The 12,390-nt window shown below is 32.9% G+C and overlaps 2 protein-coding genes across 2 annotated transcripts in view; both read left to right on the forward strand.

Annotated features, from left to right (window-relative positions):
* LOC18045724 (dnaJ protein ERDJ2A) overlaps positions 1 to 4,271 on the forward strand; it is a 7,585-nt gene extending 3,314 nt beyond the window's left edge. The window contains exons 9-12 of the mRNA XM_006436329.2: positions 172 to 173; positions 1,649 to 1,735; positions 2,258 to 2,368; positions 2,912 to 4,271. Coding sequence (XP_006436392.2) covers positions 172 to 173; positions 1,649 to 1,735; positions 2,258 to 2,368; positions 2,912 to 3,742 — 1,031 coding nt within the window. The 3' untranslated portion in view covers positions 3,743 to 4,271. The remainder of the gene's footprint in view (positions 1 to 171; positions 174 to 1,648; positions 1,736 to 2,257; positions 2,369 to 2,911) is intronic.
* A 2,906-nt stretch (positions 4,272 to 7,177) lies between these two features.
* LOC112098998 lies at positions 7,178 to 8,437 on the forward strand. The gene is made up of 2 exons (XM_024186097.1): positions 7,178 to 7,322; positions 7,431 to 8,437. Exons 1-2 carry the CDS (start codon positions 7,178 to 7,180, stop codon positions 8,435 to 8,437), a joined length of 1,152 nt encoding a protein of 383 aa, XP_024041865.1.
* The last annotated feature ends 3,953 nt before the right edge of the window (positions 8,438 to 12,390 follow it).

The following is a 12,390-nucleotide window of genomic DNA, read 5'->3' on the forward strand; positions in this document are numbered from 1 at the left end:
ATTTTTTATATGATGACTTTTTGATATATGACACCAGTAACACAATCAATGAATCTTATAATGAGCCTTCTTGATAAAATTATTCTCATGAAAGAAAAGGCAACTAAGGTGGCGTTTGTTTTTTAACTTAATGACTTAAAGTGACTTAACTTAATTAATTAAGTTAATTAGAGGTGTTTGTTTTATAACTTAATGAGACTAACTTAATGAGACTTTTTAGATAATTTTGACTTAATAAAATAAGCTAGTTTTTTTGGCTTTTTACTTAATAGAGACATTTGAATTAAATCAATTACTTTCTAATGTCAAAAATATCCTTACTTTATAATTTATTTTTCATGTGTATCTCAAAACTCACCCATAGACATTTACCCCACATAATGATCTCATCATTATTTTTTTAGCCGTCATGAAATCCCTCCTCACTTTGGTATCAACTCCTCAAGTATTGAAGATCAAAATTACATGCGACAACTTCAAGATGAAATGGCAAATCAACTGTTTCAAGCATCTTATTAGTTTTTTTCTTTCTTATATTATATATGATAAAATTTGAAATTTATGGTATTTTATATATTAAAATTCCAAAATCATTATGTATTCACTTGAATATAGTTTTACTTATAAATGTTAAAATATAGTGGTATTTATATATTATTTATTTGACATTCAAATTTAATAAGGATACAAATGTAAAAGTACATATTTTCAGTTTTTTAAGTTGAAAAAGCCAAACAACTTAATAATTATTTTTCGAGATTCAGACAAAAAAACAAACATATTATTCAGATTCAGACATTCAAATCTATTCAGAATTCAGACTAATTCAGGTCTATTCAGATTTCAAACAAAAAAACAAACGCCACCGAAATCTATCTTCTTTTATTTTGGGAGATTTATAGCAAAATTCTTTTTATGCAGTTAATGATATTCACTCTAAATATGTTTTTGTTTCTTTTCCAATGGCACCTCCTTGTATGTTGTCAGGAGAGTGTTGATTTAGATATAGGGTAGAATGGTGAAAAGGATACATAATACTGATTTCCCTTTTGGGGCCAAGGCTTACATGGGGTCAAGTTGAAATTCTGATGGAATTTTAGCAGAAGATTGATGGTTTTATAGCATGGAAGTATAACTGACATTGGAGAGGGTGTATTTCTTGTGGATTGATGCAATTTGGTCTTAAACTTAATGAAAGGAAAAAAACTTAAATATTCAAAACCTTGGATAAGAATTGAACTTGGCATGGTTTTTGTTGGAAATAAACAATTTGTTTTCTAAGCTTTTTGTTTCTCGAGGACATTTTCTATCACTGATCAATGTCGTCTTGGAGGTTTAGACAAGGATGTGCATAGTAAACATGAACAATGTATGTTGATTATACTAGTTGCATTAGTTTCTTGTTCATGAAGTCGTCGTCGTTGCATTAATTTCTTGTTTATGAAGTCGTCGTCTTTTGTTTTTGGCCTGTATTTAGTAACCTTTAGCAAATTAATTCTTTTCATGTGAGGCATTTGAAACTTTTAGTTCTTCAATATTTGACACTTAATCATGCCTAACTCTGTTAGAATTCTTTGATTATATGTTTATCGATTTTGGCTTTGAGACTCTTTGTTATCATTATTAATACATTACTCTCTTCATTCAGATGGCAGTTATACCACGCACAGCTCAGGGTCATGGATGGCTTAGGCCTGCAGTTGGGGTTGTCGAGCTCTCTCAGTCTATCATTCAGGTTTTTATTTAGGGCACTATTTACTCATTGTCTCGTTAAAGCATCTTCTATATTGTATTTCCCATAATAACATGCTAAAGAAGATTCAAAATATTTTTACCGATCTTTTTCTTTTGGCTTGTGAAATCAATTATCCTGGACAAGAGATTCTGCTTTTTGATCATGATTCAGGTTTTTGACTAGCTGATCGTTATGAGAATGTCCCTTTCTTCATTCTTTTTTCCAGCTTGCCTTTTTCAAACCCAAATAGTTCTTTTTTGTTTTTTTTGAATGGAAACCCAAATAGATCTTTATTCTGCTTAATTTACTGGTTTCTTAGTTTTAAGTTATGCCTAGTGGAAAATATTGCTCTTCAACTTCTTGGGTAAATTAAAAAATGTTTGCTAATGTCTCCCACATCTGTAATTCTTGTTCCTGTGTCCTACCAATAGATTTCTGACATGCTGCCTTGTATATTTTGTTATAGGTTGGTCATGTCTACTCTTAAGATATCTATTATAACTTTTATGGACTTTGATGCAGGCTGTTCCTCTCAGTTCCAGGAAGGCAACCGGAGGATCCACTGAAGGCACTGCACCTTTCTTGCAGCTGCCACATTTTACTGAGGCTGTTATAAAAAAAATAGCCCGCAAGGTCAGTGGATAAAATTTCTATAATGAATTATAATGTGGCAGGAATGCAATTGTTCAGGAAAGCTGTTTGCTAGCTGATATTTTCAGCTCATAAAGGTTTTCACAAGTATTTTTCGGTTTTCTGCAGTTTCCTGCAGTGACTTTAGCAATATAAGATGTTTATCCAACATAAATTCATTATAATACATCTCATCTTGGATGTAGTTGCATTAAATCCCAACAATTCTTTATTTTTGTACAATTCAGCTAAAGAAAATTAGAATTTGCATTCTGCTTTTCCATATTTAGTTGGATATATATACCTCCCATGTGTGTGTGAGATTTTCCATCCTTTAACCTTGAATTTCAAATAACTGGTTTTAGGTAGTGCAGATATGTTGAGGGGTTGGATTTTCTTTCCTTTTGAAGACTGCAACTGTACATTTAGACCTTTGTATCAGTACTATTTTTGAAGAAACAAAAGATATTCCGTTACTTTATATGAGGTTCTATGAACCATTTGTTTTAATCATATTTGTAAGAGGTCTTGATTCTTCAACTGCAGAAGGTAAGAACATTTCAGGAGCTTCGGGACATGAGCCTTCAAGATCGTGCTGAGCTTCTTTCTCAAGTAGGTGGATTTTCTTCTACTGAGGTACAGGATGTTGAGATGGTACTGCAGATGATGCCTTCCTTAACAGTTGAAGTTACATGTGAGACCGAGGGTGAAGAGGGTATACAAGAGGGTGACATTGTGACGATTCAAGCTTGGGTTACTCTCAAACGTGGTAATGGCCTGATTGGTGCCCTCCCCCATGCCCCCTACTACCCATTCCACAAGGAAGAAAACTTTTGGTTCCTGCTTGCAGACTCTGTCTCAAATAATGTGTGGTTTTCCCAAAAGGTCAGTTTCATGGATGAACCTGCGGCTATTACAGCAGCTTCAAAGGCGATTGAGGACACTATGGAAGGGTCTGGAGCGACTGTAAAGGAGACGAGTGCTGCAGTTAGAGAAGCAGCTGAGAAGGTGAGAAGTGGCTCCAGACTGGTGATGGGCAAGATACAGGCCCCGGCTGAGGGTAACTACAATTTGACTTGTTACTGCCTGTGTGACTCATGGTTAGGTTGTGACAAACGGACAAATTTGAAAGTTAAAATTCTGAAACGAACTCGGGCTGGCACTCGGGGTGGTATCATTTCCGAAGAAGGACCCATTGTGGAGGATGGAGCTGAAGAGGAAGAGGAGGATGAAGAAGAGGAATATGATGATTACGAGAGTGAGTACAGTGAAGATGAGGAGGATGAGAGGGATACTAAAAAGAAGGTGCCTGCAGCCAATGGCACTGTCAGTAAAAAGGGAACAAACTCGGAGTTGTCAGGCTCAGATGAGGAGTGAAAACAAGTAACCCTATTTTATCAATTCAAAGAATAGAATAGTTCATAAACAATATATTTTTTGTTTTTATTTTTATTTTTTCAAATATTGGCGAAAGAAAAAAATTTAACAGCAGCGACCACAGGGAGAAGTTATTTTAATTTTTGACTTCCATAGTTTTGACACGTGTAGACCTGGGTTTTAGAAGCCAATTTTCGCCCTTTCAGATTCAGTGAGATTTATCAGTTTTCATTTTGGGGCAATCGTAATTTGCAAACCCATCTCGGCGAAATCCCCGAAGCCAAAGGCAGGATCTTAGTAAAATACCAATTGCTCCCTGAACGGTGTTAGCCTTAGCCCACGGGGATCCCATCCGCCCACGACACATGGCACACTAGGTACTAAAATGACGATCAGGAAGGGCGCAGCGAAGCCAAATTCGCTCAAGGCAACAAGGGTTGGCTCACTTTTCCTGGTGCGTTGACTTATCCTATTCCACACTAGCTTACAAGTACAGACCTACATGTCCAAAAAGAATTCTTACGTTCATAGTCCCTAATTATAAGTAATATTATGATCTCAAAGACATAATCGCTTACGCTAATAGTAGATATTTTAAATTTTTTTATTATAAATTTTATCTTAAATGATGCATTATTTATTGAGTAGTTAATAATTTTTTATAAAATTGAAGTGAATTAATTATATTATTTTATTAATTAATTAATAAATTTCATATTATTTGAGATATTTTTCAGGATAAAAAAAAAAAGAATGTGCGGCAATATTCTATCGCATGTGTCGATTGCCTAGCAATTGTTCATCGACTGTTTGTCTACTGCTACAATAGAGCATGTAGGTGCATCTATGTTTCATAATAGAGACCATGTGTTATTGAAATGACATAATTTTATAGGGTTTGGCTACTTAACGTTTAACGTGAGGTACAACCTCCTCACACGGCTGGAGAGTGGGTTTCAATGAGATCCAGCTGTGTGAGGGGGATGTACCTTACGTTAAACGTAAGGTAGTAGCTCCCAATTTTATAATACTCACAACACATACCATTACATCAGAACCCTCTGTTCATCATTAAACCTCAATTTTAAAAACAAAAAAATTCAGATCATTTGCCTCAGGCTTCAACATCTAGATTAAAGCTAATGCAAAATTTATTTAAAATCTTTCATTTTCCTGCAAGGAATGCACTGCTCTAATTGGCATCAAGGAGTTTGTTTACCATAAGAGTTGACTCTAAAATACTGGGCCTTAGGTACAATTTTTTCATAACAGCTCCTTATTTTCACTGGCTTCAACATTGAAAGAAACATAAAAGAGCTTAAAATTCAATTAATTTTTAACTATATTTTAAATATCAACAATCGACAATATAGTAAGAATTTCTAAAAATAAAATAGTCAATAAGATATTTTTTTTACTTCTTTTATAACTATTACTTCAAGAAACTATTTTTATTTTTATTTTTACTTCAAAGGTTAACCAATTCATTTTTTTTTTTTGAAGCTTCGGAAAAAGTGATTCATTTTTCTTTATTGAGAAGAGTGCAAGAAATTTTATAAGTTAAAACATTGATTTTTTTAAATCATTTTCTTTGAAAAACTAATAATGAATGAATGATTAGATAATATTATTAATTATACCTCCTTAATATTATGATTATCAAATTAGTATAAAACTTATTAATTGTAAGATAATTATTAATTAAAGAGAGCCTAAAAAATAAGCTTTTGTCTTATAAGTAATTTAAAAAATTATTAATTTGAATATATTAAGAAAATTTTTTTAAAAAAAAGTCTTCTTAAAATTGTGTCTAGGTAACTACTATGTGGCCTTCCTAACATATGAGATCTTAGGCAATTGCTTATTTCACCTATACTTAAAAAAATTCTAGGCAACGAACTAAAAAATTCTAACTTGAGGTATTTATATATCTATGTATCACATGCATGCAAACATGCCCTCACCTAATTTTGCCTACATCAAATGTAATTATCCAACCATGTTAATATTAAAAGTAATGGACTAGCAGTATAAAAAGTTCGATAGAGTTATCCAACCATGCAAAAACCACAGGGAAGTAAAGAGTCCAATGAGATAAGGCTTGACATTATTGGACTCCTCATCATCGGCTCTATCCCACCATTCAGAATTCATTGACACAAAACATTCTGTTCACTAAGAAAAAATAGAAGGTCGTTGGATTTCATAAGTCGCTATCATTATTTTGGAACAGTTTAAATAGATACGATGTTGAGGATTCTAATGATGTTAAATTTAATTTCATTGGACTTTGATCTAATGGCCACTGGTCAATGACACTGGATGGCGATTCATGGTAGCCGATTATTAGTACTTTTATTTTTTAAATAAATAAATTTAGTTAATTAAATAATGTATAATTATAAAAGTATTTAATTATACAATACATTCCATGCAACAGTGAATGTGGTTCTTTATTAAATTTTAATTCATTTGTTAGGATCTTAGCCAAATTACTCAATTAGGATAGCTCATAGCTCATGTTCTTTGTCACAGCTCGGGTACTTCAGATCAACTCGGTTGCAAAATAAATGAAGAAATATTAGGAAAAAGTCATACACTACAGCTAAAGATAAGAACAAAAAACAGTAAAAAGAATAACACAAGAAATTTACGTAGTTCGACTTCGTTAAACTTATATCCATAGGGACAACCACACTCTTGCCGAGTTTATTGATCACAAGGACTTTACAATGGAAGTACACTGATTTTTAGAGGTTATTAATTTTACAATTTTTTATTCAGCCTGAAAACGGTCTTACATAATTCTCTCAAGTGTCTCATAACAATCAATTCCCAACAATTAATGATAACACCTCTATGAGGTTCTTCGAGGCACCTTAACAACTATTTAGCATCTCCAAAAGACCATTTAAATTTTAATCTTCAAATTTCAATTTGCTTACTAATGTGGTAAATAAGTTGATAAAAAAAATACAATCTCCTCCAAAACACTCATCAAATAAGAACAAATTAACATTATTTTAATTAAATCTTTCCCTCTATCAAATTTAACTACCCTCCATTTTTTTCCCTCCAACAAATTTAATTAACCTCCAATTATTCACTCTAATTATTTTAATTACCCTCCAATTTTTTTCACTCTAACAAATTTAATTACCCTCTATTTTTTCCCTCTAAAAAAATTTATTCAACCTCTAATTTTTTGAAAGTACTTTTAACTCTTTATGAAATAGATTTTTGTGAATGAACTTCTCAACCTTCCGCCAGTTACTATTTTTTTTTCCCATTGTTTTCCTTCATGGCCAGCAACTTTAAGATAAAGATGCTGTCAGATTCATCATACTTTTAACTCTTTATGAAATAGACTTTTGTGAATGGACTATTTTTTTTCCTCATTGTGTTTCCTTCATGGCTAGCAACTTTAAGATAAAGATGCTGTCAGATTCATCATCTGATGATGATGAAATTGAGATGATTGCAGCGGTAGCCATTGCAAAGAGAAGACATAAAAAATCTTGGCGTTGTGGCTCCATCAAAGGTCACGCAACAATTTGGTGCGATCGATTAGCCGGTCATGGTAGGCTTTTTCATGATTATTTTTCTAAAACTTCCACATATCCTCCAGATAAATTTTGAAGGAGGTTTCGAATGAATCGCCCTATATTTCTGCATATTAAAAATTCAGTGGAACAACACGATTCATATTTTGTCCAGAAAAGAAATTGTGCTGGAGTCCTCGGTTTGTCATCACTACAAAAGATCAGTGCAGCAATGCGAATGCTAGCTTATGGAGTATCCGGTGATTCTATTGATGAGTATATGAGAATTGGCGAAAGCACTGCAATCGAAAGTTTGAAAAAGTTTGTTCGTGTAGTGATTGAAAATTTTAGCAATGAATATTTACGATCTTCTAACATAAATGACATTGCTAGACTTTTAGCAGAAGGTAAACAACGTGGGTTTCCAGGAACGTTGGGAAGTCTTGATTGTATGCACTGGAAGTGGAAAAATTGTCCAGTGGCATGGAAAGGGATGTATGTTGGTCATGCCCAAGAACCAACAATAATCTTAGAAGCAGTGGCTTTATATGATCTCTGGATATGGCATATGTTTTTTGGGTTACCAGGATCCCACAATGACATCAACGTGCTTGATCGATCTCCATTATTCAAAGACTTAGCTGAAGGACGTGCTCCATCAATAAATTACTCAATCAATGGTCATAATTATACAATGGGATATTATCTTGCAGATGGTATATATCCACCATGGTCAACTCTAGTGAAAACAGTACCACATCCACAAGAAAATAAGCATAAGAATTTTGCTAAAGCTCAAGAATCAGCCAGAAAGGATGTTGAGAGAGCATTTAGAGTGCTCCAAGCTCGTTTTACGATTGTGCGTGGACCTGCTCGCTTTTGGGACCGTGATACACTTCACGATATCATGAAGGCAAGTGTTATAATGCACAATATGATTGTAGAAGATGAACACATTACTAAAGATATAGAGGACTTAAATGATGATGTAAGTAATGAAGATAAGGTTAAACCATCATTTGAACGAACAATAGGAATTATGGAATTTATTCAAAATCATCATCGAATTAGAAGTAGAGAAAATCAATCTCAACTTCAAAAAGACCTCATTGAACATTTTTGGAAACATCAAGGATCCCGTAAGAACATGTAATTTGATAACATGTTGCATTATTATCATATTTGTCTTTATCTCTAAGTAATTTGTGATGATTTTAAATGACATTATTATTATTATGTCTTAAATATATTTTGACTTTTCATAATTCTATTCCTGTGCTATGTTTTTCCTAATATGAATACAAACTATATTGCCAACAAATGCAATCAGTAGTTGCATCATTTGAAAATGTTGCCGACCTTGGACATACTGCCCTTACATATATTTTGCATTCAAGGCCATATCTAAACACTTTTGTTACTTGAAGAATGCCATATTGGACCAAATTCATGTCTCAGGTAAGACTGTTAGTGATAACAATGCTAACCATGCTAACAATGACACCATGGAACGAGGTTGTAGTAGCCAAAAGCCAGTGCAAAAATTAGGCTTTCTTTGGCCTCCTCACTGGCGGTCGTAATGAGCACTTCCAGATCATGCAGTAGCTGTGCTTAAAACATGGCTCTACGAAAACTTAATAAATTAAATATATAATATTAATTATAAAATTACATGAAAACATACAACAATTTAAAGGAAAATAAAACAATAGAATAGCAAAACATTCAATCTTTAATTTTTTTTTCAAGGATCTCCATTTGACGATGATAATAATATTCTTGAAGATGAGAAAGCATTCCACTTGTTTCCATTCGCATTATTTTCTCTTCTTCTCGCAATTCCTCTAAGTTGGCTTTTCGTTTTTCTATTTCCACCATTTCTTTTTCTAAAAGATACTTCTTCTCATTCATATCTGCTTTTCTTGCTCGTTCTTCTTTTTTGTCTGCACACATTTCTTCTAAAATTGTCACAAGAGGATCAGAATTTTTTTCTCTAATCTTACGTTTCTCCCTTTTCGTTCCAAGTGGTCTTTCTAAATCAACAAAATTGGTGTCACCATTATCATTTTCATCAAGATTGATAGGAGTCTTTGCAGTTGATGATGAGGATATTCCAGGTGATGAAGCTGAAATTCAACCCTTTTTCTTCTCTCTTTTTGCTTAGTTATCAGTCAACCATTTTGGATGATGCCTCAATATATTCCAACAGTGTTTAAAAGTAAATTTTGTTTTGAACATTTCCTTGTGCAGAGCCTTTGCATTCATAATCTGAAATAATTCATTTTAATTTATAAACAAATAAAATGACAAAACTAATTGATTTGTTTAATTAATTAAAATACATACCTTGTCTTGTTCATTCACGCCACTTTGTTGTCTATTTTCAATTTGGGAAAAAAAGCCGTGAAATTTGTTGGTGGCTTGCTGTATCTTTGACCAACGCTGCATTAATGATTTTTCATCCCGTTCCGATTCAAAATTCTTGTATTTGTGAAAATAACCCTACACTCGAGCCCAAAAGCTTTGGTGTGTTTGATTAGTTCCTTGGACAGCATCCAAACTAATATTCAACCATGAGGAAACAAGATGCATATCTTCATCCGCTGAAAAAGCCTCACCGCGTTTCTTTTGTGAAATGGAGCCGAGAAGAGTTGCCGATAGAGATGATTCAATGAATTGAGATGAATTAGGTATTTGTGTAGAAAATGATGGATGATCAAATTGATCCATTTTGATGAAGTCAAGTGAAAAACTGAATAATGGCATGAGTTCAATAATATTTAATAGGCTAAAAAAAAGCCGTTCAATTGTCGTTAAATAATAATTATAGCAGTTGTATCTTTCCAATAAAGAATAATAAAATATTAATAGAAGAGAGAGAAACTCACTCGGTAATAGTGAAGAGTGAGAAATAAAATTTATTTGAAGAATCTAAATTAATGTGTCTTTTGGAGTATTTAATATTGATATGACTCTTCAAATAAGAAGTAGAATTTTATTTGAAAACTCTTTAGGAGATGTTCTAACAACTTCCTAGTGTTTACTTCCTAGATTCACCATAAAAGTGCTCACCACAGTGAGGCTACGTTAGATATTGTGCATGTCACAACATATATTAAGCTTTCCACTACACTTGCATAAGGAATTTCCGTTAGTCTAAATGGCTACACATAATGTAATTTTGATGATAACAAACATGTGTATTAAGTAATTTAATAGATATTGTATTTCACATTTTCACTAGCTTTTTAAGGGTAATATTTATGCAAGTGAATCAAGTGAAATCAAGTTTAAGGCACTCAACGGACAACGACGAAATCAAGAATAAAGTTTAGAGCTCAACGAACAAATTAGTGCGATAAATTCTTGTAAAGCCGGTATGATTTAATTGATGTATGATTTAGCATTTGAGAAGCTCAAGAGATTAATTTAATTAATTACTTTTCATAAACTAAAAGGTTTTATTTTTATAAGATAAAGTACTTTGTGGTTTTGAGTATTTTTGACTTAAATGGAAAGTTTTGCAATCTTTGTTTTTAATAAGTATTATCTTGAATTCCGGAGTTGGACATTTTTGTAAATATGTGAAATGTATTAGGCCATACTATAATTTATGGACATTTTGGACTAAAGTGAAAAGTTGTGAGAACTTTGAAAAATATGGGTATTATGTTAAATTTTGAAAAAAAAAGACCTCTTTGAGAAATAATAATATATTTGGGGCCATAACATAATTTTAAAAAGTTTTGGAAAGACAACTATTATTAGGAAATTATGTAATTAGACCCATTTGTAAAGTTTTATGACATTTTGGGCCATCGTAGAATTATAGAAAGTTTTGGGTCATATTATAATTTTAGTGAACATTATTACTGTAGCAAAATTCAAATATAACGGTAATATCACTGTTACAAGTGGCTAGCAGGATAAATCAAACGACTAACCGCTTGGGCGCTGGAATTTGGCTATAACGGCTAGTTTTTAGGCTCTAACTTTAAAAACTCAACTCTAACTTTATTTTAAGACCTAATGCAATTATAAATAAGATCATATAACATATATTGAGCTTTCATTTTACAAATAATCATTTATTGAATCATTATTGAGCTATAATTTGTTATCCACTCTTAAAGAGAGTTTCATTGTTGTGATTTTCATTTCTCATCAAATTGTAAGTGTACAAGTGTGAGAAATACTTGGGGTGAAAAGATTGGGGATATAATCTCTTGTTGTAAAGGTATATTGACACCTTAGAAGTCAATTGTAAACATTTGAAGTCTTGGGAGGCTTGGATAGTGAAATTCTCAAGCCGGGTGAGCTTCGAGGCGTGGACGTAGGCGGTGATAGCCGAACCACGTAAAAATCATTGTGTTTGTTTTCTCTTTCCTTACTCTTTTAATATTGTACTTGATTGAATTTATTATTTTTTATATTGACTAAGACAATAGATTAAATTGTTGTGCGAATTGTATTGCATAATTTTTAAAATCTCAATTCACCCCCTTTTTGGGTTGCATAACTTGCATTTCAATTTCAACCGTGGATTCCTTTCCAGCAGCTTCCTTAGGTGATTGTCTTCTGTGAACTTGAAGTGCACAGTCAGGAATGTTTCCATTGTTTTGACTTTTCCATGCCAAACCTCTCAAGAAATTTGTCTATGTAACATTGTTGAGTTAAAAAGAGGTACCCGTCTAATTTTGTTCTTCATAACTTACATTCCAAGGATTTTCTTAGTAGCCCTTCTAGTGGGTGGTAATAAAATCCGCCCGGACCGAATCCGACCCGAACTTGGTCAATTTGGTCCGGATTTTAATAAAACGATTATGAGTAATGAATTTTGGGCACAAGTTCGGGCATGGCACTAAAAATCCAGAACTTGGATTCGTGCCTAATTTTTTAATAAGTAAAATAAAAAATAAAAAATAAAAAATAAATAATGAATTAATGAAGCCCTAAATCCCTAATACTCTCCCTCTCATTAACAAGCCTCGCAACTGTAGCTCCTCTCCAACTCTCGTTAAACTAACCAGCAGCCACCACCCACTGTTGCACCGTGCCTCCACAAAACTCTAGCCGCATCATGTCACCACGAGCCCACTCCTGTAA

This window comes from Citrus clementina, unplaced genomic scaffold, assembly GCF_000493195.1.
Source record: "Citrus clementina cultivar Clemenules unplaced genomic scaffold, Citrus_clementina_v1.0 scaffold_4, whole genome shotgun sequence".
NCBI lineage: Eukaryota > Viridiplantae > Streptophyta > Magnoliopsida > Sapindales > Rutaceae > Citrus > Citrus x clementina.